The 26711-nt window shown below is 46.6% G+C and overlaps 1 protein-coding gene across 7 annotated transcripts in view; it reads left to right on the forward strand.

Annotated features, from left to right (window-relative positions):
* Window positions 1–26711, forward strand: part of CAMSAP1 (calmodulin regulated spectrin associated protein 1) — a 97022-nt gene that overhangs the window by 16532 nt on the left and 53779 nt on the right. For 3 of the 7 annotated variants that reach the window (XR_010108989.1, XM_034929489.3, XM_034929491.4), the window contains exons 2-4: window positions 7607–7869; window positions 8891–9052; window positions 24172–24252. Coding sequence is in view for 5 of the 7 variants with exons in the window: in XM_034929489.3 (XP_034785380.2) it covers window positions 7607–7869; window positions 8891–9052; window positions 24172–24252 (506 nt within the window). In the remaining 2 variants the exon portion in view is untranslated. Of the gene's footprint in view, window positions 1–7606; window positions 7870–8890; window positions 9053–24171; window positions 24253–25343; window positions 25377–26711 lie in introns of all 7 variants that reach the window. The other 4 variants (XM_034929497.3, XM_034929495.3, XM_034929490.3 and 1 more) reach the window with 3 other exon arrangements.

Genomic DNA, 26711 nt, shown 5'->3' on the forward strand with positions numbered 1-26711 from the left:
GAGGCCCTGGTGGAGGTGCCTCAGAGCCGTGCTCTAGTCCCCTGAGGCTGGGCTGCTTCGTGTTTGCTCCTGCTCCTGGGTGCAGCCCTTCAGGTTACCCACCCAGAGTATGTGGTAGGCGTCATTGGGCAGGCCCTGGAGTCCAGATTTTGTCCTTAGAAAGGTGCGGTGCCAGAAACACAGCCTGCCGTCTTTACCACCTCTCCTGGCACGGACAGCTCCTCCCAGGCGCCCTCAGGGGGAAACCGCAGTCCAGGAAGAGGGACGGGTTCTCTGGATTGCGTCTTCTGCCTGAACTTGGCCTGGTGATTCCTCACCACCCGGTTGGCTGGCCAGAGCCTCCCGCAGGTGTGAATTGTGTGTGTGGAGCCTCTGTGGCTGTGAGTTGTGTGTGTATAGCCTCCTGCAGGTGTGGATTGTGTGTGCGGAGGCTCTGTGGGTGTGAGCTGTATGTGTGTGGAGCATTCCACAGGTGTGAGTTGTACATGCGGAGCCTCCATGGGTGGGGGTTGGGCATGCGGAGCCTCTGCGGGTGTGAGCTGTGTGCACTGTCCTACTGTGTCTGCCACGGGGGCTTACTGGCCTAGCGCAGGGTCCACCGTGCCTGGAAGGAGGCTCCCTCCCATCCCACCCCGAGGGGCCTCCCATGCTCCTTTGCCCACCTTTGCTCCATGCCTCCTTTCCAGGCTCAGGCTGTGCAGTTTGTGTTTCGGTTGCAGTGGTTGTGGCCCTTGGGGGCCTCGAGATTTCTTCGTGAGCTCGGGGGAGTGAGCTACGGGTGGGAGCTTACGGGGAGAGGACCTGGTGCCAGCACCTTTCCTGCTGGGTTTCTGAGGTGTGAATGAGGGTGGCCGGCCGGGCCTCAGGTGCAGAGCCTCTGGCCTTAGAGTTTGTGCTCCACTCTTACCATCCCGTGCCCTCCCACGGCCTCTCAGAAGAGCTCAGGGGAAGGAGGAGGAGGGGCTATGAGGGTTGCCCCTTAGTGTCTGCCTCCTGGCCCAGTGGGGTCTCTGTCACTGCGCTCATGAGATGGCCCAGGGCAGCTGCTAGCAGGCGGGCTCTGCAGCCCCTCCAGCCTCTCCTCACCAGCATGTGGCCTCTGCTCCGGGCTTGGTCTTTTCTCCACACTGGGGCTTCTCTTTGCTGGGAGTTCTCTGAGTTTCTGTGAGAGTTTTTGTTTCGTTCGGGCTTCTGCCTGTGCTTCTTGGAGCATTGTTCCATGGTCACTTTGAATTCCTTGTCAGACAGTCCCAACCTTGGGACATTGCCTTTTCTCCTGGAGGTTGCAGGTTTTCCTGTGGGTCTTTCTTTTTTGTTAAGGAGCTTTGGGTTGTGTGTTGGGCATTTGGAATATTGTATTTGGAGGCCATGGGTCCTGTTGGAGGCCTGAGGTGTTGGTTTTGGTTTGTTCTAGCAGGTAGTCCACCCAGTTACGTCGAGACTGCAGGCCCTGACCTGCTCCTGGGGGCTACATACAGTTGAGCGTAGGTTTCATTTTTGGTCTTCGTCCTGCGGCTCTGGCTGGGCTGTGGGCCGTGGCCCTCAGAGTGGCTGCTGTGCCACTGTAGTTGCTTCAGGAGTGGCCAGGATGTGACACAGATTTAGAGGGTCTCCCTGTCCAGCCCCCTCTTCTCTGGGATCCTCTCCCCTCTCTGAAGGTTCCCGAGGGTCTCCCTTCCTGGCCTTCTGGCTGGAAGCCAAGTCTGCACCTGAGCCTGGTGTGGCATGTCCGGGCCAGCGCCCTGTGGGGTGTGTGCTTGTCTGTGCACCTGGCGCTCCGCTGTCAAGGTGCAGTTTGTTACTGGTTGTCCCTGGGTGGGGGTCGGGTGGTCTTGGCCCTGTGGGGAGCATTACATCAGCTTTTCTTACCCTTGTGTCTGGCCTCTCCAGGATGGAGCTGGGGCATGGACTACTGGTCGCTCTTACCTTGAGTTGGAATTATTTCCGTTGACTCCTTATATCCAAACAGGAAGAGTATCCACGTTTTCCAGGTGGAGACACTCACAGCCACCTTTGGGGCCTCTGCGGAGGTGACTTTCTCAGTGTCAAATGCAGATAGCCAGGCCGCCCACGGGGACATTCTGGGAGAGCTGGTCTCAGCTCCCAGGTGGCTCAGACAAGCAACAGAGCAGAGACTCACTGTCCTGCATGTCTCTGGGCTGTGCCTGGCACTGCAGTGGCCTGGTCTTTTTTTCCTGGGGCTGAGTTGGAGGCTACGGGAGTAGCTGGCTTTAGGTTGGGCAGTGGCCACAGTTGTGGCACCTGCCAGAGGGGTCTTTGCCGTGTGCTGCCATGGAAGAGCTGGCGGTTGGTGTGGACACCTCCTCCCGAGCCCCGTGCAGGTGCCGCGGGAGGGCTGCAGTCGACAGATGGCCACTTCCTGACCTGCCTTTTCATCCTCATTGCAGTAATAGCGACGACGGAAGGAATAACAGCTGAGACTCCCATGTGCATCCACAGAGCTTATGCTCAGCTGGCGCAGGGCAGGAGATAGACCCTTTCGTTGTTCGGAATGGACAGGTAGGGGGCCAGGGTTCAGAGGGATCCAGTAAGAGGCCAAGCTGGTACTCTGGGCCAGGTGGCTGTGCTGGGCCCTGCCCTTGGGAGACCCCAGCGCTCCAACTCCTGCTCTCCGTCAGTTGCCACCCCTCTGAGTTCCTCCTGCACTTAATGTTGACCTCACTTCCACTGCAGACTGGTTAGAGTCTTCTGACCCCTTCCCAGGGCCTTTCTGTGTGGCTCCCGCCGAGGCCTGCCCCACAGCAGTCCAGCAGCCACTGCGAATGCGTTGCTCATGGGTACTGACGTAGCAGTCCGAGGAGTGACAGTGCTGCCACCCTGACAGTGCCGTTGCCGACTCTGTCTCCAGTCTCCATGGGCCCCTGCCCTGCCCGTGTCCTTGTTTGACTTTCACTCTGCCCCCTGTAGCCGCACTTCTCCCCACTTCCTCCAGGCTGGGCCCTCCCACTCAGCAGATGCCCTGCCTCCTGCTTAACGTAGTAAGACAAACTGCAGGTGCTGATGGGCCGCCCACCCCTTCCCTGCGTCTGTACCCTGACCCAGTGAAAGACACTGCCCTACCTGGGCCCTGCATCCCTCCCCTCCGCCTCCCGAGGGGCCTCCTTTCTCAGGAGCAGTCTCCTCCTCTTCAGCCTCTCCCATTGATTGGGTTTTCTTTCGTCAACGTTTCTCCAATCCTTAAAGCAGACACATCTTTTTTGGCCACACTTTCCCCTCAGAGCAGAGGCACAGTTCCCGCTGTTCTCACTTCCTTCCTTCTGTGCCTGCGGCTGTCTCTTCACCAGTTCTCAGAATGCTCTTCCCGAGGCTGCCAGCTGAGTCCGGCGGGCTCTGTGGTCTTCATGCATGCATCCTTCTCAGCCTTCCTTGGTGCACACTGCCCCTTCAAAACCTCCTCTGGCCTTGGCAGCACCATGTTCTGGCCCCGCCCCGTTCTCTGTTCACTTGTCCGTTTCTTTGGCTTCTCTCCCGACGTCTGTCCTGTGGGCTTGGTGTCCTCAGGTTGCCTTGACCAGCTTCTCCCGCTGCGCCCGGCTCTCACTGGATGACTCGTCCCCCTGGGCATCGATGGCTGTGTATATGTAATGGGTTCCAAAGCACGTCTCCAGCTGGTCCCTTTACTCTTGCTCTTCCAGTCTCTACACCTCTCCATTGCAAAGCTCCCCTTGGGTCCCACAGGCTCATATCTCCTGTCCCCGACTGCCCTCCTCCTCCACACTACTGGTTTCCTGTCTTAGGAAAAGGGACCGTCCTGCTCCAGGCTGGCAGGAATTATAAGTTTGGTGTTTTTGTCGTACTGCATCAGGCACAGGCCTGCTGCTCACGCCTCCTGGGCAGTGGTGCCCCTTCCCGGGGCTGCCTGCCTGTGTCAGCCTCCATTGTCTCTCCTGGTGGTGACCACAGCAGCCTCTTGGGTCCACGCTCATTCTCCACTCTTGTTTACGGGGAGCTCCAGCAGATGGGATCTCCTCGTCCTCTGGCTTGTCTGACCCCCTTACTTGATGTGGTCTTATTGCATTCCTTGTGTGCCCGCCTAAGCCTGTCTCGCTCTGCTGACAGATCCCGCAGGGCCCAGGTCCTCCTAGCGCAGGCACGCACAAGAGCCTGGTGAGCTAATGAATGAAACATCCAGTTTGCCTCTTCCGCGCAATTCTGAACTGCTGTCACTTGCTAAAATTCTCTTAACAGGGTCATTTTCATGTTTTCCTCTCGCTCCTACCCACCCCCCTACTGGCTGCTTCCTTCCCTAAGAAACTTCTTCATCTGCACATCCCACTGCCCCACTGCCCCACTCCTCAGTGCGGAACTGGTGTCTCCTGCACCCCAGTCCCCCAGCACTCATCCTGTGTGACACCCTCCACATTGCGTGGAAATTACCTGTTGACTTTTCAGTTGTCTTACGAGGCTCAGCCTGAGAACAGTGACTTTATCTCTTCCTGTTTGACTCCCTGGCATTTTTGTACATTTTCTGGCTCACATGGGTACTTAATAATTGTCGAATGAATGTGTATTAATTCTAACAGTCTTACTGGTTTGTAGAAAAAACAACAAGAAACTATTAGAAATACATTGAAGGCATCACAAAGTTTTTTTTTTTTTTTTAAGTAGGTATTGATTTTGATAGAACGTTAAACGTTCTAGAACTCTGCACATCCAGCTCTCGCAGTAGTTGCTTTCACTGAAGCCGGTTACTCATGGACAAGTGCAGTGTCTGAGGGCAGAACTGCCACAGCAGGGCCATGGAGGAGTGTGGCCACTGTCACCCAGTTGGGGGTCTGGCCAGGGTCTTCCTTAGGTCGGATGGAAAGGAGTAACATACAGTTAGGAGGGCTTCACCACAGTCTGAAGCTTGTATCTTTAGTAAGTGCGTCATTTTCCTTTAACTCTCATTTTCCTGCATCTGAAATTTATGTGAATTAGTTGTGTTATGCATATTCATATATGATTCAAAAAGGTGATTATATGAATCATTTTATATTGATTAATTTTAAAAGTGGGTCACCCTATGGCAAACGTTTCTACTTGGTAGATTGTAAAAGAGAAACTTAAATCAGAGCCATGGTTGCTTTTTCCCGTCTGGCCAGGTTTCTGCATCTGTGAGGTAGGCTCTGCCATTCTCCCTGGGGCTCACCCTGCTTCCGTCTAATGCCAGCCCTCCACTTACGTGCCTGTCCCGTCTCCCACTCTGCACAGAGCCGTCACTCTGAGGGGTCCCCCGGGGCCTTTCTCCTCAGCTGTGCCAGTTTCTGCTCTCCTAGGGGGACTGCATCACAGTTGTCTAAGTGGGAGGAGAGGGTGGCTTGGACCAGGCCAGTTAGGCTCGAGGTGCCCCTAGACATCTACATGGAGATGTCAGATAGGCAGTTCAGGGAAGTGATCAGGGCCAGAAATGTACATTTGGGGATGACTGTGTGTCTGTGGTATTTCTAGCCATGAGACTGAATTAGGTCATTAGGGAGGAGTGAGATAGGAAGTGCCCCTTCCAATATTTGGAGAAATGAGGGGCAGCTGGCCTAGGAGATGGGGATGGAGCAGGCAGCGAGATGGGAGGAAGAGGCCAGGTACCCCGAAAGGAGAAAGGCAGCTCCCTCCAAGAGCCCTGACTAGGGCTGCTGGTGTGGTCAGTTGAATAAGAGGAAGGCTGAGAGTGACTGTCGCATCTTTCCCCGCAGCCGGTGTGAACTGCTGCAAACGTTTTCAGGTTATGGGATACCTTGCTCATTGCCCTCCCCTGACTTCCCTCCACGGCCCATGGGTGGAGGGAACTTGGACAAACATGGGCCCACAGGCCGCCTATTTGTCCCTGGCCACCTTGCTCTTGTTTCCTGGGACGTCTCACTCCGGCGTGTGCGGGGTGGCTCTGTGCTCACCTCTGCAGGTCAGCTTTCCTTGAGCAGTTTGTAAGGACAGCAGAAGTCTTCCCGTTGTGCTTGGCATTGGGGCCTGTTCCTTGTGTTACTGCTGTGCTCTGTTGTATTTCAAAAGTTCCAGTGATTTCAGATTAGGGGGCTACTCGATGTGGTCAGCGAGTATAGGATTTGAGTCTGTTAACATCCACTAAGCCAGCCTTCCATAGCTGGAGCCCTGGCTGCCCCTGGGTTGCCGTGGTGACCTAATCATTGTGTACAACAATGCTTAAAACAAAAATGCTGTGTAAACGGTGACTGCTGCCGTTTAGAAGTAAACCAGCTATGAGGTGCTCAAATTGTGGGGAAATGACCAGACTCCATGGGACCATAATGAAGTGACTCAGGGCTCAGGAAAATAGTGAAGGAAGCCAGAAGAGATGGCAGCAGAGAGAGAGGGGTGCTGTGGGGAACCATCACCACAGCTGGTTCTTCCCCTGGGGAAGAGCTTAGGAGAGCTTGGCTCGAAACACAAGACAGGTTTGTTAGTGTCCCCATGAACGTCTCTAGTGTTACTGGTTGTCTGAACGCTAGGAGTCAGTGGGGTTTCTTCATGAGCTGTTCTGTGGAGATGGTAGTCCTTTCTAAACTCTGTGGAGGTGGGAGTGTCTGCACCTCCTAGCAGAGTGTTGGGCACGGGGCACATTAAAGACCTGGGGGTCACGTGTTTCCGAAATGTGTCTGAGTGCAGACATCCCTCGTCCTCCGTCTTTAGTGGGACAGCCGTTGATGTCTTGTGAGACAGTGTGAGGGGCATAGTGTCAGGGCTAGAAAAGTGGGTGAGGCCAGCCGTGACACATTCGGTGTCCCGTGTGTATGCTGCTCCTGTGCTGTTTGTGTGGGAGGCGACGTATGTTGCAGCTGGAAGTATACAGTAGGCTCTCTGGATCAGATTGTGTGGGTTCAGGCTGGTCTCTGCCTCCTGTGGCCTTGAGCACTTACTTTCTCTGTGCCTCAATTTCTCATTTGTAATGTGCAGATGGTAGTCCTCATTTGAGGGAACTGCAGTGGCAAGATTAAGTAGCGTGGTTCATGTCAAGAGTTTGATGCTGCCTGGTCCAAAAATGGATAAAGGCTGATTGCTGCTGCTGCTGCTGTGTCGTCATGGTTACAGTGGCACCACGCCTGCCTGGCTCCCTCTTCTGTAAAGACCACGGGTGTTCATCCTCTGTTATCACTTCCGATTTTCATGTCAGAAAGAGGATGCTGGGCTCCCTCCCCGGGCTGATGCCGGCCCTGCCCACATGCCGTCTCCGCTGGTGTCACCAGGCACTACATGGTCCTAGCCTGTGCTGGTTTCCCCTCAGCCCCAGTAACACCCTCAGGGCTCCCATGTCTACCTTCTTACTGCTGTTAAGTTAGGACAGTCATCCTTTGAGGTCACGATGGAGGTCACGAAATGATTTCAGTTGTCTGTGTTCACAGAGTAGTCTGAGATGCTACAGTTAGTTGCCTTTGTAAGTACAGAAGACAGTAGAATTATTGAAAAGCCTAGAGCCTTTTCACGTTGTTAGTTGCTCATTTAATCAATCAATCAATTAATTATTTTTTTGACACTTGGTCTCCCTGTGTTGCCCAGGCTGGAGTACAGTGGCACAGTCATAGTTCACTGCAGCCTTGAACTCCTTCCTTTGGGTCTTGTGTGTGGCACTCACCTGGTCATCCCCTCCCTGTCTTAGATAACATCCCTGAGGACCTCAGAGACCCTTTCTACGTTGACCAGTATGAGCAGGAGCACATTAAGCCGCCTGTTATCAAGCTTCTCCTGTCCAGCGAGCTGTACTGCCGTGTCTGCAGCCTCATCCTGAAAGGGGACCAGGTGGCCGCCTTACAGGGACACCAGTCTGTCATCCAGGCCCTGTCCCGGAAAGGGATCTATGTGATGGAGAGTGATGACACCCCCGTGACAGAGTCCGACCTCAGTCGCGCACCCATAAAAATGGTGAGTGGTCTGCGGTGGCCGCCCCCAGGGGCCATCCTCTGGAGCCGTGGCCTCTCGTGTGGCGCACCTGGTGCATGGATGGTGTGAACACGGTGTGCGGCGAGGTGGTGGAGACCTGTGCTTTTGCACACTGGCGTTCCTTAGGAAACTGCATATCTTTTAAAGCACATGACTGTTGTGGAGAATGGGGAAAAGAGAGCTTTCATTGAGCTCTTTTTCTCATTGGGAATGCTCTGTGAATGCTGAGATTGGAGTGAGGCCTGTTAATAAAAATACTTGAGGCAGACTTTTTACAGATGAGAAATGTAATTGTTGCACCCATTCTGTTAGGTTGTTTCATGCATACTTTGTGCTAAAATAACTCAGTCTGCCTTTTTCTCCCCCAAGTATCCCACCCCCATCTTTCTCTGAAGCCTTGCTACTGGTGTGCCTTTTCCAGAGCGTTCTGGGTCAGGGCCATTCTCGGTGCCTCCTGCACTGCCTTTGTTTGGTTGCTCCCATGGCGTTCCCGGTGAGACTGCGGGTGCCGTGCGGTGGCTGAAGAGAGTGTCACTCCTGTCGAATGAGGAAGCTGCACTAAGGCGTGGTGCAGCTGTAGCAGGTAGAGCTCTGGACTAGGAGCCAGAGCCCTCTGGTGGGCAGTTGGCCTGGGGCAGGTCTCCTGTCTGCCTTCCCACAACCACGACCTGGGAGCTGCACCGCCTTTCCTGGGAGTCCCACAGGGCTGTTGAGGAGATAAGAAATGACAGTGTGAGACAGTGCACTATGGGCCACAGGGCTGGCCTGCCTGCCTGAGAACGGACTCCTGGTTCCAGACGGTCTTGAGGCTTGACCAGAAATGCAAGGCTTGAAATAGTGATGGTAAGGGGGAGGCAGGTCTCAAATCTGAGTATCTCTTCAGACAGAAAGGGTGAGGGATGAAGAAATTAGGCCAGAATTCTGAGTATGAGCAGGTTCCCTGCATCAGAACCTGGTAAGAGGGGTGGGTTTGAGGGATTATAGCTGCTGCCTCTGCCCCTAGAGTGCCCACATGGCAATGGTGGATGCCCTGATGATGGCCTACACTGTGGAGATGATCAGCATCGAGAAGGTGGTGGCCAGTGTCAAGCGCTTCTCAACGTTCAGTGCCTCGAAAGAACTTCCGTACGACCTCGAGGATGCCATGGTGTTCTGGATCAACAAGGTGAGTGCCCTGCCTAGATGTGGTGTGTGACTCTGCTTCTGTGGCTGGTCTCCTTTTCACTTGAGAGCAGCACACTTTGTCTGTCATGCTGAGACCCAGCCCTTCATTTGGGACCAGTCATATTTTGTGTCCAGAAATGTGTCTGCTGTAGTTAAAAAGAAGCAAAGCAAGCAGGCGTTTCTCCCGCAGGCTGAGAGTAGAGGGTGATGAATCTATATCTGAAAATGCAGCACATGTCGGTACTTTGAGTGCCTTTAAATTTTTTTTTTTTTTTGAGACAGGGTCTCACTCTGTCCCCCAGGCTGGAGTACAGTGGCACGATCATGGCTTACTGCAGCCTTGACCTCCCAGGCTCCAAGTGATCCTCCTGCCTCAGCCTCCTGAGTAGCTGGGATCACAGGCACGTGCTACTATGCTTGGCTAATTTATTTTATTTTTTTTTAATTTTTAGTAGAGAGGGAGTCTCACTGTGTTGCCCAGGCTGGTCTCGAACTCCTGGGCCCAAACAGTCCTCCCTCCTTGACCTCCTGAAGTGCTGGGATTACAGGAATGAGCCACCACACCTGGCCAGTGAATAATTTCTTTTTATTTTCATAGTATGCACCTATATGCAATAAAGGAGTTTATCAAAATGCCTTCAGAAGGCATTTTGATTATTAAGGAAAAAAAAATGGCATTTTCCCAAATGCTATTTTCTCCTTTTACATTTAGAAGCTCATAGTGTAATTTTAAATACAATATATGTAAAGAATGTTTACTTTTAGTAGTGTCTAATGATTTATAAGGTTACCTTACCGGAGCCTTTGGTTAGTAAGCATCCTGATATGCAAAAAGGTGTTTAAGTTTGCGCATTAACACAGCAAAGGAACTAGAAGGTTGTGTGGCCCCATGTGAGGCTGTATTAGTGCGCCTGAATAAGAGGCTCACGCAGGATGGTTCTGGAGTTACTGATAGTTAGCTTGCACATGCAGAGCCAGGCCGGTGCTCCATCTGCTGGCTCCCTGGAAGGCACCTCCGTCGCTGTGACAGGCGGGTCTTTGTCAGGAGTTGGCAGACGTTTGTGTTTTGACTTTTTCTAAGACCGTTGCCCTGCTCTTGAGCTGTTTTCCTACCCAAGCTTGGGGTTGGTGAACCAGGTGGATGGGCAGACTCCTTACATTTCCTTATCCTGCGGTGAGGTAGGGACAGAAAGCCACAGGGTTTTCTAGGACTCAGTGGAGCCTCCGGGCCCTAGTTCAGATTTGGGTGCCAGCCAGTAGCATCTCTGCCCCACTCTGCCTCTACCCATGAGGACGCCTCTTGGTGGCGAGCGCCATGTCTCACTCATCCCTGGCTCTCACCTGGCAGCGTGCATGTGGGAAGTGCTTGCAAGAATTCTGTGGAAAATGGTGTTCAGGCCTAGTTCACATTTCCAGAGGAGCCTGAGCTTCGGGGACGCTCCTGTAATGCTAGTGGAAGCTTCCTGTGATCAAAAGTCAAATTTTAGCTTTTCTTTAATATCTTTTATTGATTTTTCCTCGTATTAGAAATGACATAGTTATAGAAAATGTAGAAACTATGGATGAACAAAAAGAATAAAATGTAAATTACCCATAATCTTATCACCTATGAAAATGGTTAACATTTTGGTAAAAATTCTGATAGTTTTTCTTGATTTGTATGTGTTATATAGGCCTACAACACAGTGGGGAGCCTACTGTGCTTTCTGTCGTAAGCCATGTTTCTGCTTGGTACGGTACTGTGCAGTGAGCTCCTGCTCATTGGCCAGATATCTGATTTCAGCCGTTCCAGTGACTCCCCTGTGGCCCTTCTGTGATCACAGTGTTGCTGGAGGTCAAGTTGTCTCCTCTCCATCTGTGCAGTGGTCTCTGTCCAGCCACGATGATTTCCCTCAGGCCACGTTCCTGCGAGGGGAATGGTTGTTCATATTTAAGGAGTTTGTTTTTGTTTGCTTGTTTTTTTTTTGGCCAAATCTGATCCTAAAGATTGTAACATTTTCCTTTCTATTAGTTTGTGTAGGTGTCTTTTCCCATGTCTTCCCATATCTTGGGCATTATTAAAAATTACTTGCCCATTTGAAAGGTGAAAAATAGTGTCTTTTTCTATGGTAAAGACATAGAAAAACTTAATTCTGGGTAAAATTGCAGATTCTGGGTAAGAGCATCTGTCTCTTACTCTCCTTCTCTGGTGAATCACTTGTTTGTTATCTTTGCCCGTATTTTTTTGGGCAGGAGGGTATGTTTCTTTTTCCCCTGCTTGGTCACGTTTCTCATTTGCTGTGCATTTGTAAGTGACTTTTCAGGCTGTTGCTGGCCTCTGTGTTTCTGTGGACTTGGCAGATAAATAGAAGGTGGTCTCCTTGTAACCAGAGACATCATTTTCCTTCCATGCTATTCTCGTTTCTACCTCTGTATTTTAAAGAAATACATTGTATTTCCGGCTCCTGACTCCTCATTTGTGGACATGATCTACTGAGGTAGGATTGTGACAAATGGCAATTACAGTGATTACAGTTTCCATGGCCCTCCACTCCCCTCCTCCTCATTCCCCTGCGGTTGCATTGACAGCTTTGGACACATTCACAGTCAGACTTGATGTTGCTGTGGTCAGACGCCCATTTTCACAGCTCATGTTCCTTTCCTTGTATTATGCTTTGTTTTTCCTGGAGTTAATACTTGGTTTAGTTTTCATGACCTCTTCTTTTTTCTCATGCATTATTTACATTTGTATTCAGTGTTTTCCATATTTTACTGTTTTCTTGCCATTTCCATATGAATTTAAGTTCCTTACGTTAGTGGTTTCTCCTTATGTGACTTTCTCCCGGGTGCGAGTCCTCACTGCAGGATGCGATACCGGCTGAATGCTTCCAAAGCACCTTTTGCAGTGTGAATGCCCGGGTGTGTAGGAAGTGCGAGTTCCCCGAGCAAACTCTCTCACCCGCGCTGTGTTCCTAGGCCCTCTCTGGTGTGGGTTCTCAGATGCTTCACTGGCTTCGAGCTGTGCCCCAAAGCTTTCACTCTACAGGTGGGGTTTCTCCCCATTGGAAATTGCTGCATGTTTAATAAGCTTAGGGCTGTTGGTACGATTTCCATAAGGGTGAGTTTTTTCTCCAGCATCAATTCTTTGATGCATAAGGTCTGAATTCCCTTTGGGCATAGATACCATGTTTCCAAGATGCCTGCTGTGCGCGGGTGCATTTGAGTGCAGATTTCAGCTTCTCACACCCACACCTGGGTCACTCCCTCCTTGGGTTTGGCTCTGTGTCGTCCTCTGCAGCATCTGTGGGGGAATGGCCATGTTCTGAGTCTCTCCTCCTCTGTGGCATCCCTCTGGGACTTTGTCCTGCCCCTGTCTGCGTGGTTGCTGCCCCAGCCACCTGCATGTCTGCCATCCTGGACTTTCCTCCCTTCACCTCTGCTCCAGGCCGCTCACCCGCCTCCTCCTGGCCGGGGTCCCTACCTGGGTGCAGGAGCCTCCCTGCCGTCTGAGGAAAGGCTAATGCTGTGCATTTCCGGGACCATTTCTGAGACAGCTTCTGAAGGGGCCTTCCTCCACCTTTCCCTGGTGATTGTGTAACTAGATGGAAGCGCTTTCCCCAGCTTGAGGGGGTTGCCCAGCTGTCTTCTCTCTTCCAGGCTGAGGAATCTGCTGCCATGCGGGTTCCCCATCCTGTATGTGACCCGGATGACCTCACTCAGGTTTTCCTCCTTCCTGGGTGCTCTGAAGTTTCACCATGAATCACCTTGCAGGGGCTCTTTTTATTTTTTATTGATGCCCACCCAGTTGTTGTTGTCTCTTTCTCTCTTTTTGTTTTTTTGGAGACAGAGTCTCGTTTTGTGGCCCAGGCTGGAGTGCAGTTGTGTCATTGCGGCTCACTGCAGCCTGACCTCCCAGGCTCAAGCAATTATCCCTCCCCAGCCTCCTGAGTAGCTGGGACTACAGGCATGCACCACCGTGCCTGGCTGATTAAAAAAATTTTTTTTTAATTAGAGATGGGGTCTTGCTATATTGCCCAGGCTAGTTTTGAATTACTGGGCTCAAGCAATTCTCCTGCCTTGGCCTCCCAAAATGGTGGGATTACAGATGTGAGCCACCACTCCTGGCCTGTTTTTTTCTTTCTTTTTTTTTTTTTAAGACAGCTCTACTGAGATGTATTTTATATGAAGTCAGTGGATCTTTTTCCTTGAGTTTTGATAAGCAGTCATTTGTTTAGCATTCACCACAATCAAGGTAATATTTCCATCACCCTAAACAAGCTCTTTCATGGTGCTTTGCAGTTAATCCTCTACCCCAATGCAGGTAACTACTCATCGGCCTTCTTCACGGTGGATTAGTTTTGCTTTTTTTTTTTAGGTTTTGATAAAAGTGAAGTTGTGCGGTGTGTGCTCTTCTTGTGTTTGGCTTCTTTCAGTGAACAAAGTGTTTCTGAGATTGACCTATGGCATTGCATCTGTCAGAAGTTCTGTTGGTGCTTGGTAGAGTTCCATCGTGTGCACATACCATGGTTCGTTTATCTGTCCACCTGTTGATGGACACTTGGGTTGTTTCCAGTTTTTGCCTGTTTTGAATAAAGCTACTAGGGACATTTGTGTGCAGATATATTTTTATTTCTCTCTTTTTTTAGATGTAGGCTCACTCTGCCACCCAGGCTAGAGGGTAGTGGCAAGGTCTCGGCTCACTGCAACCTTAGCCTCCTGGGTTCAAGCGATTCTCTTGCCTCAGTCTCCCAAGTAGCTGAGATTACAGGCGCCCGCCACCACACCTGGCTAATTTTTGTATTTTTAGTAGGGACGGGGTTTCATCATGTTGGCCAGGCTAGTCTTGAACTCCTGACCTCAGATGATCCACCCATCTCAGCCTCCCAAAGTGCTGGGATTACAGGTGTCAGCCACTGTGCCCAGCAATATTTTTATTTCTTTAAGTAAAAATTTAGGAGTAGAATCTCTGGGTCATGTGATAAGTATATATAACTTAATACAAGTATGTGTAAGTTCAGTCTTTAGAATAAGCTGCCAAAATGTTTTCCAGTGATTGTACCATTTAGAACTCCTGCTAGCAAGATAGGATTCCGGTTGCTCTACACTTGTTACAGTCCGTCTTTTCTCTTTAGCCATTTGAGTGGATGTGTAACTGTCGCTCATTGTCGTTTTAATGTTTTCCTAATGGGTAAAGATGCTTGTCTACATTCTTTTATGAGGTGCTTTTTCAAATATTTTGCCCAATTTTTAACTGGGTTGTCTTACCAAGTTGCAAGAGTTTTTAGAAATGTATGTATTTGGGAATCAAGGGCCTTGTCAGATGTATGTATCGTGAAGATCTTCTCCCAGGCCGGCCACCTTTTTGTTTTCTTAACAGTGTCTGTCAAAAAGCAAAGGTTGGCTGGGTGTGGTGGCTCACACCTGTAATCACAGCACTTTGGGAGGCCGAGGTGGGCAGATTGCCTGAGGTCAGGAGTTCAAGACCAGCTTGGCCAAAAGTGGTGAAACCCTGTCTCTACTGAAAATACAAAAATTAGGCGTGATGGCGGGCGCCTGTAATCCCAGCTACTCAGGAGGCTGAGGCAGGAGAATCACTTGAACCAGGGAGGTGGAGGTTACAGTGAGCTGAGATCATGCCACTGCACTCTAGTCTGGGTGACAGAGCAAGACTATGTTTCAAAAAACAAGCAAAGGCTTTTAAAATTTTCTTTGTAGCCCAATTTATCAGTATTTCCTTTTATGGTTTGTCCTTTTGTGTCTTATAGAAGACATCTTTACCCACTCCAAGGTTGTGAGGAGTTTCTCCTATGTTTTCTTCTAGAAGTTTTTTTGTTTTAGCTCTTACATTTGCCTCTGTGACCCACTTTGAGTTCATTTTTATGAATGATATGAGGGAAGGGTTGAGGTTCATTTTTTTCTTCATATAGATAGCAGTTCTGAAACCATTTATGGAAGAGATTTTCCTTTCCTTATTGAATTACTTTGACATCTTTGTTGACAATCAGTAAACCACATATATGTGAGTCTGTTTCTGGATTCTATTCGGTTCCACCGATCTTTGTGTCTGGTTTATAGGAATACTCGAAATTGGGCAATGTTAAGTCTTCCAGCCATATCCTTTGTGTTAAAAAATAATTGTTTTCGGCTGGGCGTGGTGGCTCATGCCTGTAATCTCAGCACTTTGGGAGGCTGAGGCGGGTGGGTCACTTGAGGTCAGGAGTTCGAGACCAGCCTGCCTAACATGGTGAAACCTCATCTCTACTTAAAATACAAAAAACTAGCCAGGCATGGTGGCACATGCCTGTAATCCCAGCTGCTTGGGAGGCTGAGACAGGAGAATTGCTTGAACCTGGGAAGCAGAGGTTGCAGTGAGCTGAGATCATGCCACTGCACTCCAGCCTGGGCGACAAGAGTAAAACTCCGTGTCAAAAAAAAAAAAAAAAAAAGAATTGTTTTCACTATTCTAGGTCCTTTGCATGCCTACCCTTAATTTTAGAACCAGCTTGTCAGCTTCTATAAGAATACTTGCTGGGATTTTGATTGGGAATGCATTGAAGCTAGATGAATTTCAGGAGAATTGATGTGTTATTAATATTGCATATTCCAGCCCACAGACATGCTTATATCTCTCCATTCTGTGTAGACTTAACAGCTTCACAGCTTCTCTCAGCCATGTTTTATGGTTTTTCAGGGTAACATTTTGTATATAGTTTAACTTTATTCTGTATCTTTTGTGTTTTGGATTCTATTATAAATGGTGTTCTCCTAGTTTCATTTTCCAGTTGTTTGTTACTAGTCCGTAGAAACGTAATTAATAATTTGTATATTAACTTTATATTTTGTGACCTTGCTAAACTTATTTATTCTAGTGGCATTGAGAAAATTCCTTAAGATTTTCTACATACAAGATCATGTTGTCTGTGTATAAAGTCATTTGTATTACTATTTAATATGTATGTTCTTTTTTAATTATAAAGGTTTTTTTTTTTGCCTTACTGTACTGTTGAGTACCTCAGATAGAATATTGAATAGAATTGGTGAAAGAAGACATTTTTGCTTGTATTTCATCTTAGGGAATAAACATTTACTGTATTAACCATTGAAATGATGAATGTTGGTTGTAATTTTTTTTCATAGATGCCCTTTATTAGGAGTTCCCTGCCCCTGTGCCCCCCCCCCCCCTTTTTTTGAGACAGGGTCTCACCCTGTGGCCCAGGCTGGAGTATAGGTGGTACGATCATAGCTCATTGCAGCCTCATTCTCCTGGGCTCAAGCAATCCTTCTGCCTCAGCCTGCTGAATAGCTGGGACTACAGCACACAGCACCACGCCTGGCTAATTAAAAAAAAATTTTTGTAGAGGGGATTTTGCCACGTTGCCCAGGCTGATCTTGAACTCCTGAGCTCAAAGGATCTGCCTGCCTTGGCCTCCGACGCCTGGCCAGGAGTTCCCTTCTATTTTAAGTTTGCTTAGGGTATTTTTTTCATGAATACATATTGAATTTTGTCAGATGCCTTTTCTGTATTTATTGAGATGATTATATGACTTTTCATTTTTAGTCTGTTGATACAATGAATTACATTAATTGATTTTCAGATGTTGAACCAGCCCTTTCATCCCCAGGACAAACACAAATTGGTTGTGTTTATTATTTATTTTATATATTGATGGATTCGATTTGCTAATATATTGTTGATGATTTTTGTGTCAATGCTCTTGGCAGATACTGGTCTCTACTTTTTTTTCTCATGATGTATTTCTCTTGTTTTGGTGTTGGGCTAATGTTGGGCTAAAAAAGTGAGTTGGGAAGTATTAAGGTAAAAGGAAATTAAATATTAAATTCACTGGTAAAGCAATCTGGGAGTGGAGTTTTCTTAGATGATTTTAATTATGAATTTAATTTCTTTAATATACATATGATAATAGATTTTCTATTTAGCATTGTGCTAGCTTTGGTAATTTGTGACTTTCAAGGGATTTGTCAGTTTTATTTAAGTAGTTGAATTTATTGGCATAAGGTTTATATTTCTTTATTTTCCTTTTAATATACCTGCGATCTGTAGTGACAGTGTCCTGTTTGTTTCCTGAGGTTGGCAATTTCTTTCATTTTTCTTTACCTTGATTAGTCCGATTTATCAACTTTATTAATCTTCTAAAAAATCTGCTTTTAGTTTTTATTTTCTCTATTTAATACTTAATTTCCTTTTACCTTTATTATTATTTTGTATTTTGGGTTTAATTTGTTCTCCTTGTCTAGTTTTTTAAGGGGGGAGTTAGTTATTGAAGTCTTTTTTCATTTTGAAGGCAGGTATTTAAAGCTGTCGATTCCTCTCTAAGCGGCACTTCAGCCGTGCATTATATATTTTTATAGGCCATGTCTTTCATCATTCTCTTTAAAATATTTTGTTTCCCCTGTGGATTCTTGTTTTCTCACTGGGTTATCTAGAAGTCAGATGTTTAATTTCCAGATACTTAAAGAGAGGTTCTAGATAGCTTTTTGTGTTGTGGTTTCTGGTTTAATTCTGTTGTCAGGGAACATACTCTGTGATTTTCATCCTTTTAAGTTTATTGAGACTTAGGGTCCGTGACATGCCTTACCTTGCAGAATGTTTAATATGCATTTGAAAAGAATATTCTGCTGTTTGAAGGTAGAGTGTCTTCAGTGTCAGTTCAGATTGGTTGTTGGTGGTGTTTGTGTCTCCTTTACCGTTTTCCTGTCTTTGGTCCTGTTACTAGGTTAATCCGAGAGGAGGGTGGAAGGTGCACTTGTAACCCGCCGTTTGGTTCTGTCAGTTTTTACTTTGTGTATTTTCAAAGTCTGTTATGTTTACACATATTCAAGTTTTTGATATTAGTTGATGAATTAACCCTTTTGTCATTATGAGATGTTGCTTTTCATCACTGGTGGTAATCCTTGTCCCAGAAGTCTACTTCATTTAATGTGGATGTGGATTCAAGAGTGCTCGTGAATAGTGGCTGCACGGTGTATGTTTCATTCCTTTAACTTTTAACCTCTTGTTGTCTTTCTCTTTAAAGTGAATTTTTTGCAGATGCTGTGTCGTTGCTCTTGCTTTTTTATTCATCTGACAATCTCTTGGAGTGTTTAAACCAATTGCATTTAATGTGATTATCCATAAGGCTTGGTTTTACCATCTGGTCTGTTTCTGTTTATCTCTTTTCTTCTTCTTCCCTCTTTTAAGGGTTATTTTGGATTTTTTTTTTTTAAGTACTCCCTTTTATCCACCAGTATTTTGTCGGGGTTGCTTTAGGGTTCCTGTCTGCATCTTCAGACCATCACAGGCTGCCTGCAAGTCAAAGTGATGCCACTGCACAAATAGCAGAAGATGCATCTTTTCCTCGCTGACCTTTGTGTTGTCATTCATTTTACCCCAGCTGTGCTGTTTTGGCTTTCTTTTATCTTTTAAAGTATTTAAAAATTGAGAACAAAAGTCATTAAAATTTATCCACATAATTTCCATTCTTGTTGTTCTTAATTCCTTTGCATACATCAAGAGTTTCACACAGTTTGGTCTCAGGATCTCTTCCGTTTTTTTTTTTGAGATGGGAGTTCCGCTCTTGTTACCCAGGTTGGAGTGCAATGGCGTGATCTCGGTTCACTGCAGCCTCCCTCTCCTGGGTTCAGGTGATTCTCCTGCCAGCCTCCCGAGTATCTGGGATTACAGGCGCCTGCCACTATGCCCGGCTAATTTTATATTTTTAGTAGAAATGGGGTTTCTCCATGTTGCTTAGGCTGGTCTCGAATTCCCGACCTCAGGTGATCTGCCCACCTCGGCCTCCTAAAGTGCTGGGATTACAGGCGTGAGCCACCACGCCTGGCCAGGACCTCTTTATAAATTGCTGTGGACCTCAGATAACTTACTTTTTTTTTTTTTTTTTGATAGAGCTGGGGCCTTGCTGTGTTGCCCAGGCTGTTCTCAAACACCTGACCTCAAGCGAGCTTCCTGCCTTGGTCTCCCAATGTGCTGGGATTACAGGTGTGAGCCAGTGCGTCCTGCCGAACTTGTAAAGAAAATTTTAATCTATCAATGTTTGCCATACTAGAAGTTAAAAATCAGAAAGTTTAAAAATATTTATTTAAAAATAACAGTAAGTTGATTTCATGTTAATACTAACAATGTTTTAGTGAAAAATGACTATTTTTCAAAACAAATTAGAAGGGGCTGTGTGTGGCTCACATCTGGAATCTCAGCACTTTGGTAGGCTGAGGTGGGAGGATTTCTTGAGCCAGGGAGTTCAAGACTATCCCCGACAACATAGTGAGACCCCATCTACAAAAATTATTAAAAATTAGCCAAGCATGGTGGTGTGTACTTGTAGTCCCAGCTACTTGGGAGACCGAAGCAGGAGGATTGCTTGAGCCTGGGAGATTGAGGCTGCAGTGAGCTGTGATTATTGTGCCACTGCACTTCAGCCTGGGTGACAGGGTGAGACCCCATCTCAAAATAAAGAAATAAATAAGGAAGATGGCAGTATTTTACAATTTTGCAAGTGTCTTACTATCTGGCTTGCTAGAAGATAGCTGATTCTCCTATCTACTTTTGCATTTAATCTGTCACAATATGTTGTTTTTATTGAAGTTCATGAACAAAATCTGGCTTCATGTAGATATATAATTGGAAGAGGGGATAGTATTTTCACAGTCTTTTCTGAGAAGTATGCAAATCTGTTTTTGCTATTACACCAAAATTTGACAAACAATAGTTTCTCAAAGATTAATTATGTGGAAATTGAAACTATCATCAATTAATGTTTTTAAGAAATTGAGATATAATTTACATGCCATAAACTTCACTATTGTTAAAATGTACTAGTCAGTGGATTTTTTAATTTTTTTATTTTTATTTTTTGGAGAGAGAGACTCTGGCTCTGTCACCTAGGCTGGAGTGCCATGGTGTGATCTTGGCTCACTGCCACCTCTGCCTCCTGGGTTTAAGGGATTCTCCTGCCTTAGCCTCCCAAGTAACTGGGATTACAGGTGTGTGGTACTGTGCCTGGGTAATTTTTTTATTTTTTGTAGAGATAAGGTTTTGCCATGTTGGCCAGGCTTGTCTTGATATCCTCGCCTTCAAGTGATCCATCTGCCTCGGGCTCCCAAAGTGCTGGGATTACAGGTGTGAGCCACTGTGCCTGGCCTAGTCAGTAGTTTTTAATATATTCATAAGGGTGTTGTATTAATCTGTTTTCACACTGCCTAAAGAACTGTCCAAGACTGGGTAATTTATAAAGAAAAGAGGTTTAATTGACTCAGTTCCACATGGCTGGGGTGGCCTTGGGAAACTTACAATCATGGCGGAAGGGGAAGAGGCACGTCTTACATGGAGGCAGGCGTGAGAGAGCAAGCAAGAGTGGGGAAAACTGCCTTATAAAACCATCACATCTTGTGAGAGCCCACTCACTATCACAAGAACAGCATGGAGAAAACCTTCCCATGATCCAGTCACCTCCCACCTCGTCCCTCCCTCAACATGTGGGAATTATGGGGATTAGAGTTTGAGATAAGATTTGGGTGGGGACACAGAGCCAAACCATATCAGCTTTATAGTCATCATCACTGGCTAATTCCAGAACATTTTTATCATTCCAAAAAAACTCTGAGCCTATTAGCAGCCAGACGTCATTCTCTCCTCAGCCCCTGGCAACTAGCAGTCTACTCTGTATCCATGGGTTTGCTCAGTCTGGACAGTTTTTATGAATGGTATCATACAGTATGTGATCTTCCGTGCCTGGCATCTTTGACAGAGCATGTTTCCAGGGTTCTTCCGTGTTGTAGCGGGTGTCAGCGTTTCATTCCTTTTTATGCCTGAATAACATTCCACTGTGTGCTTACGCCTCGTTTTGTTTATTCATTTATCAATTGATGGGCATTTGTGGTGTTTCTGCATTTTGACTATTGTGAATAATGCTGATTTCATGCACAAGTTTCCTGTGTGAATACATGTTTTCATTTTTCTTGGGTATGTACCTGGGGTGGAATTGCTGGGTCATGTATTCATTCTGTGTTTAGCTTTTTGAGGAACTTCCAGACTGTCTTCCACAGCAGCTGTGCCATTTTGCATTCCCACTGGCTGCATCTGAGGGTTCTAGTTTTCCCCATCCTTGCTAACATTTGTTATTTTCTGGCTGTTTTTTTGTTTGTTTGTTTGAGACTGAGTCTCGCCCTTTTGCCCAAGCGGGAGTGCAGTGGTGCGGTTGTGGCTCACTGCAACCTCTGCCTCCTGGGTTCAAGTGATTCTCCTGCCTCAGCCTCTCAAGTAGCTAGGATTACAGGTGTGAGCCACCACACCTGACTAATTTTTGTATTTTTTGTAGAGACAGGGTTTCGTCATGTTGCCCAGGCTGGTCTTGAACTCCTGAGCTCAAGAGCTCCATCTGCTTCGGCCTCCCAAAGTGCTGGGATTACAGGTGTGAGCCACCGTGCCTGACTGTATATCTTCTTTGGAGGAATTCATACCCTTTGCCTATTTAAAAATTGGATTGTCTTTTTATGGTTGTATTGTTCTTTTATAGATTCTGGGTACTAGATCAGTGAGTTTTTATACTCTGTTATTACTATATAGTAACCATTTCTAGTTCTTGCATTCTTCCTGGACCTTTTACCCACCCAGGGTTTTGCAGCTTCATGCTTTGGTCATTTGGAAAACTGTTTCACTGAGTTATGTAGATCTTCCAAATGTTGTCACATTTCATGACACAGTATCAAAACTTACATTCATTGATATTGCCAATCTTGGCTGGGCGTGGTGGCTCACACCTGTAATCCCAGCACTTTGGGAGGCCGAGGCAGGTGGATCACGAGGTCAGGATATCGAGATCATCCTGGCTAACACGGTGAAATCCTGTCTCTACTAAAAACACAAAAAATTAGCCGGGCGTGGTGGTGGGCGCCTGTAGTCCCAACTATTCAGGAGGCTGAGGCAGGAGAATGGCGAGACACGGGAGGCGGAGCTTGCAGTGAGCCGAGATCATGCCACCGCACTTCAGCCTGGGCGACAGAGCAAGACACCATCTCAAAAAAAAAAAAAAAAAAAAAAAAAAAAAAATCGCCAATCTCATCAGAAAAGCCTTTACATGTTAGGAAGTTATCTAGCTTTTGGTGGCAGAAACAAGTTTTCCAAAATTTAAATTTTTTCTGAAATTCAAATTTTGTTACTGGAAACAAGTAATTTTCTTTTAGTGACAGACATTCATTAAAAAAAAAACAAAAAACACTTCTTTGGTTTTGAGATGATGTCTTAACATGTTTGCAAATGTGAATAACTGGTTTGTTAGTGGCTCAGCTTGTAACTCAGTCAGGTGCACAGGTGCATGTCCCGAGGTCACTGATGTCATTTGGTCCACAGGAGAGGTGCTTTGTGCCTGCTGACCATGTGGTCATGGAATACAAAAGAAGTTGTACTATAAGGTAGAGATTTAATAAAATATTTTCCATCTGTATCGTTTCCTTCAGCCTAAAAAACTTCTTTTAGCATTTTTTTTTTTTTTACAAGCAGTTCTACTGAATTCTCTCAGCTTTTTTGTTTTTTTTCTGAAAAAGACATTTTGCTTTCATTTTCCAAAGATACGGCTGGATATAAAATTTTAGGTTGACTGAATTTTCTTTCAGGTGAAAATATGGCTCCATTCTGTTATGCTGCTGGGGTTACTTTGTGGGATGAGGTGGGACTGGGTTCTTGCTCCAACTTTTTAAGACACTGACTTTCAACCGTTGTCTTGTCTGCAGCCTTGTCTCTGGTCTGAGGATGGGAGGCGTCTTGGGGGTGTTTGCAGGGCCCCTGCCTGGCATCTCTTCCCCAGCACTGGGGCTGCACTGGCTCTGCTCTGTGTAGGTTTCCCTTGCTTACAGGGGTTCCCCTCTTGCCTTGTTTGTCCTGTGGATTTTCAGCTTTTAAATTATCTTTTCTGTATTATTTTCACAGGGATCAGAGTTACAAGCAAATGTTTGATTTACTCTGTTTAGTCTTCTTGATTTTTTGGTAATTTATATTTTCCTTTAAAATGTTAGTTTCATTAAAAATTTCAAATTAATTTACATTTTAAGAAGGATGTGTTTTTACGTGGTGCTTTTTTAGTGGCTTCGACTTTCCTCCAAAAATATGACTGTTTCATGTTATGTATTGGTATTTTCATTCATTTTCTTGATTAGCTTTTCCAGACTTTAAAAAAAAAAAAAAAAAGGGGGGGTCTTGCTGTGTTGCCTAGGCTGGCGTGCGGTTTTTGGACTCAAGTGATCTTCGTGCCTCAGCCTTCCAAGTGGCTGGGATGATACGTGTGAGCTGCCACACTCGTCCTTTGCAAAGGACTCTTTTAATCATGCATACAAAACTTGGTTGTGGATTTAAATATCCTTTCTTCTACTTTCTCATTGATTGAATTTTACATTATCTATATTGTTTTTTTGTCTTTTCTTTATTTTTAAAAACAGTTTTTCGTACTTCTGATTTGATGTGCATGGTGGACTCCTTTGTCTGTGTTGTTTGATGACGAAGCATTTAGCTCTGTGCCTTTTTGTCTGATCATGGCTTTTACCTCGCCCCTTTAAGCACTGCTGAGTGTTTTTCTCCATACTTTATGATTGCAATTTTGATATTGAGTTAGTAATTATAGGAGAGAATACTTAAATTTCTAAGAAGTTGAATTAATTTTTAAGGGGTGTATAGTTAAACTTTTATAATTAGATTTGGTTTGGTATGATTTTTGCATGGTCTGGGATGTGTGACCTATCCTGTCACAAGTTAGGCTCTTTAGTGAGATGTCTCCACCAGATTGTTTTGTAAGTGGCATTTGCTGTTGGTGTTGGAGAAGCTTAGCTGTTTGACAGTACTTGTGTGGTGAGTGACCACTGCCAAGATGTAGTGACTCTGTCCCGCAGTGACGGGGGAGCACTGCGCTGGCATTGGGGTGGGGGTCGGGGGCAGGTGGTTTCCTGGTGGTAGCAGGCGGACCTTGTTGTGGATCATGTGGAATTCATGTACTTCTGTATCTGTGTAATTGGCCTAAACAATACCTATGTCTAGGAGTCAGAGGTGAATCAGGTGAAGTGGGGGTCTCTGGGGGATAATTGTGGAGACACAATTGTGCGGGACAGCAATTACCTCTTTAATGCATTTCTCTTCTACTTTAGGTAAATCTTAAAATGAGAGAGATAACAGAGAAAGAAGTTAAATTAAAACAACAGTTATTGGAAAGTCCAGCTCATCAAAAGGTAAAGGGTAAATTTAATTTTTCTGGAATGCACTAAGTTAATGTTGGTCCCAATTTTAAAGAATTCTGTTAGTTCCCACTATTTGCTTATTCTCTATTTTTACTCACCAAAGAAGCAGCTAGTCTCTTGGATTCACCTGGTGGGCTGATTCTCCACACCTCAGTGAGATGTGACCACGGCAGCCTGCCCCGCCTCTCCTGGGAAGGGGTGTTTTGTATTGCACTTTATGGTGGGTGAGGGTATTTGGGGGAATTGGGAAGCTTGAGTGAGGGACGTAGGGCCCACCTGGGTGCTAGCTTCCACAAGTCAACAAACAAGGGGGAAATTGCCTGTTGCTAAAGATGCCCTCGAAAAGTCCTTAAGTGGCCCATGAGGTACAGCGTAGCTGGTGGTGTACCTGTGTGCCTGTGCCATGATTCTGCTGGATGAACCCTACGTGCCTACTGAAGTAGCACGATGGCTGGGCTGCACCTTCCAGCCATTAGCCTTTTTCTTCCTCTGACGTTATTTTCTCTTTTGCAAGCACATGTGTGACTGAATTCACTCAGTTCAGTGCACACAAGATGCAGCCCGACCATCTATAAGGTCTCGCCTTTGAAGGGCAGTGTGCTGCCTTCCCCTGTTCCTTCTTCCCCCTCCAGTGGCACCAGCCCCTGGCCATGCATTTATTAGCTGGGTGGGCGGGTGAGTCAGGCCGCCTGGTATGCCTCCCTCATCTGGATCTTAAGCATTGAGCTTCCTCCCTGTTCCTCAGATAGTCATGTTTAACACATGGGTACAGACTAAGCACTAGACCCTTCCCACGTCAGAGCTGACTTCTTGCCTTTTGGTACCCAGCCCATACCAAGTTTCCGAAGTTTTCTTTGCTACTGCAAAGAATAGTGTTGTGGAGGTGACTCGTGATCTTCCACTTTAATCATCTGCTAATACAACATGCCTATGGCCACGTACACTTAGAAGACTTTGCTTACCAGAGGCTCTCCCGCCTCTGCCGTGTAAACGCCGTGGGGAAGTGTGTGTTACCTCGTCCACACGTGGACCTGCTCTGCTGATGCTCCTCTCCTGCCTTCCTTCTCTCGCTTCCTGAGCAGTCTCCCTCCAAGTGGTATTGGAAGTTAGTGCCTGTAAGTGAACCCCAAGCCGCCAGCTGCCATCTACAGAGCCATCCTGTCGCGATCACTTGCTTCCATTAAAAACTGCTCGCACCCGAAACTGTTTTTTTGTTGTTGTTGTTTAAATGTCCCACCTTGGAGTTATTTATATAGTACAAGAATTGGCCTGATTCTGAGCTGAATAGGCCTTGTAATATGGCACTTTGGAACTCTTAAATTACATTTCGCCCAGTTTCCTAGTTACTTCTTTAAGTGATCAACGTGCACGTAATGAGAGGGCATTTTTGTGATAGATACAGAGGGAATGAGAAGTGGTCTAGTTGCCCAAGTTACTCTGTATATTTTGTTCTTTCTGATGTTACCTTGCCTGACTGTGGTATGTAATGTGACATCTGTTAGGAGCCATCAGCTGGGTGGTCCAGGTATGCGGGTGATGCACCTGGTGGACTAGGGCTGGAGGGCTGCAGAGAGGGGCTCTCACCAGCGTGTCAGATTCCTCTGTTCTCCTCCTCGGGTGTTGCAGCCACTCCTGCTGCCTCGGCCTGCATGGAGTGGGGAAGGGGCGTTTCCTTATTCCCGGGTCTGAGTTAGGTCAGCCTGGCCACAGGCTTTCTGGAGTTAAGTGTGAATTTTCACATAAAAAGAAAGGTGAAAACAGCATTTGGTTTTCCAACCCTAGTTGTGCTCCACCTGGTGGCCCATTCTGGAAGCGGAGCCAGTTTGTTACCCAGGCCCCTGGGGAGAGAGTACTTGGTGCCAGTGGTGCCTTTCTCGGGAACTTTTGGATGCAGATCTTGCAGAGGGCTTTATGCGTACTCCATTAACTGCCTGTGTCCTTCAGTGTCATTATTGGGCCCCTATTTTCCTTTGAAGTCCATCCTCGAGGCGATAGCGGTGGGAGTAAGCTGGGATACAGGGCTCCTTTGAGCAGCGGTAGATTCTGCTGCAGAGCTCACAGATCATTTTGCCTCTCTTGAAATATATTAATAAGAAGAAAGAGGAAAGCATTCTAAATCAATATAGATCTTTTAACTTTTTGAATCCTGAAGACTGAAGAGCTAAATATCAAAGCACTTACGTGATTTAGTCAAGGGCTCACAGACTTCGTCTGTCCTACAGGAAGTGAGGTCACATGAGAGTTTTATAAAAACAGAAACATGTTACCAAGGGTGGTGGGTCCCTTAATGCTTTTTTATTAGATAGTTCATAACCCTAACTTTCCGACCCCAGTGTTCAGTAAATAGGTCAGTGAGGAGAAGTGTGGAAAGGCCTGGGAAAGACGGACAGATTTAGAGGTCTAACCTCAACACTGTACAGCCTAGAGGTTCAAAACACCTGATTTGCAAG

This window comes from Pan paniscus, chromosome 11, assembly GCF_029289425.2.
Source record: "Pan paniscus chromosome 11, NHGRI_mPanPan1-v2.0_pri, whole genome shotgun sequence".
Taxonomy (NCBI): Eukaryota; Metazoa; Chordata; class Mammalia; order Primates; family Hominidae; genus Pan; species Pan paniscus.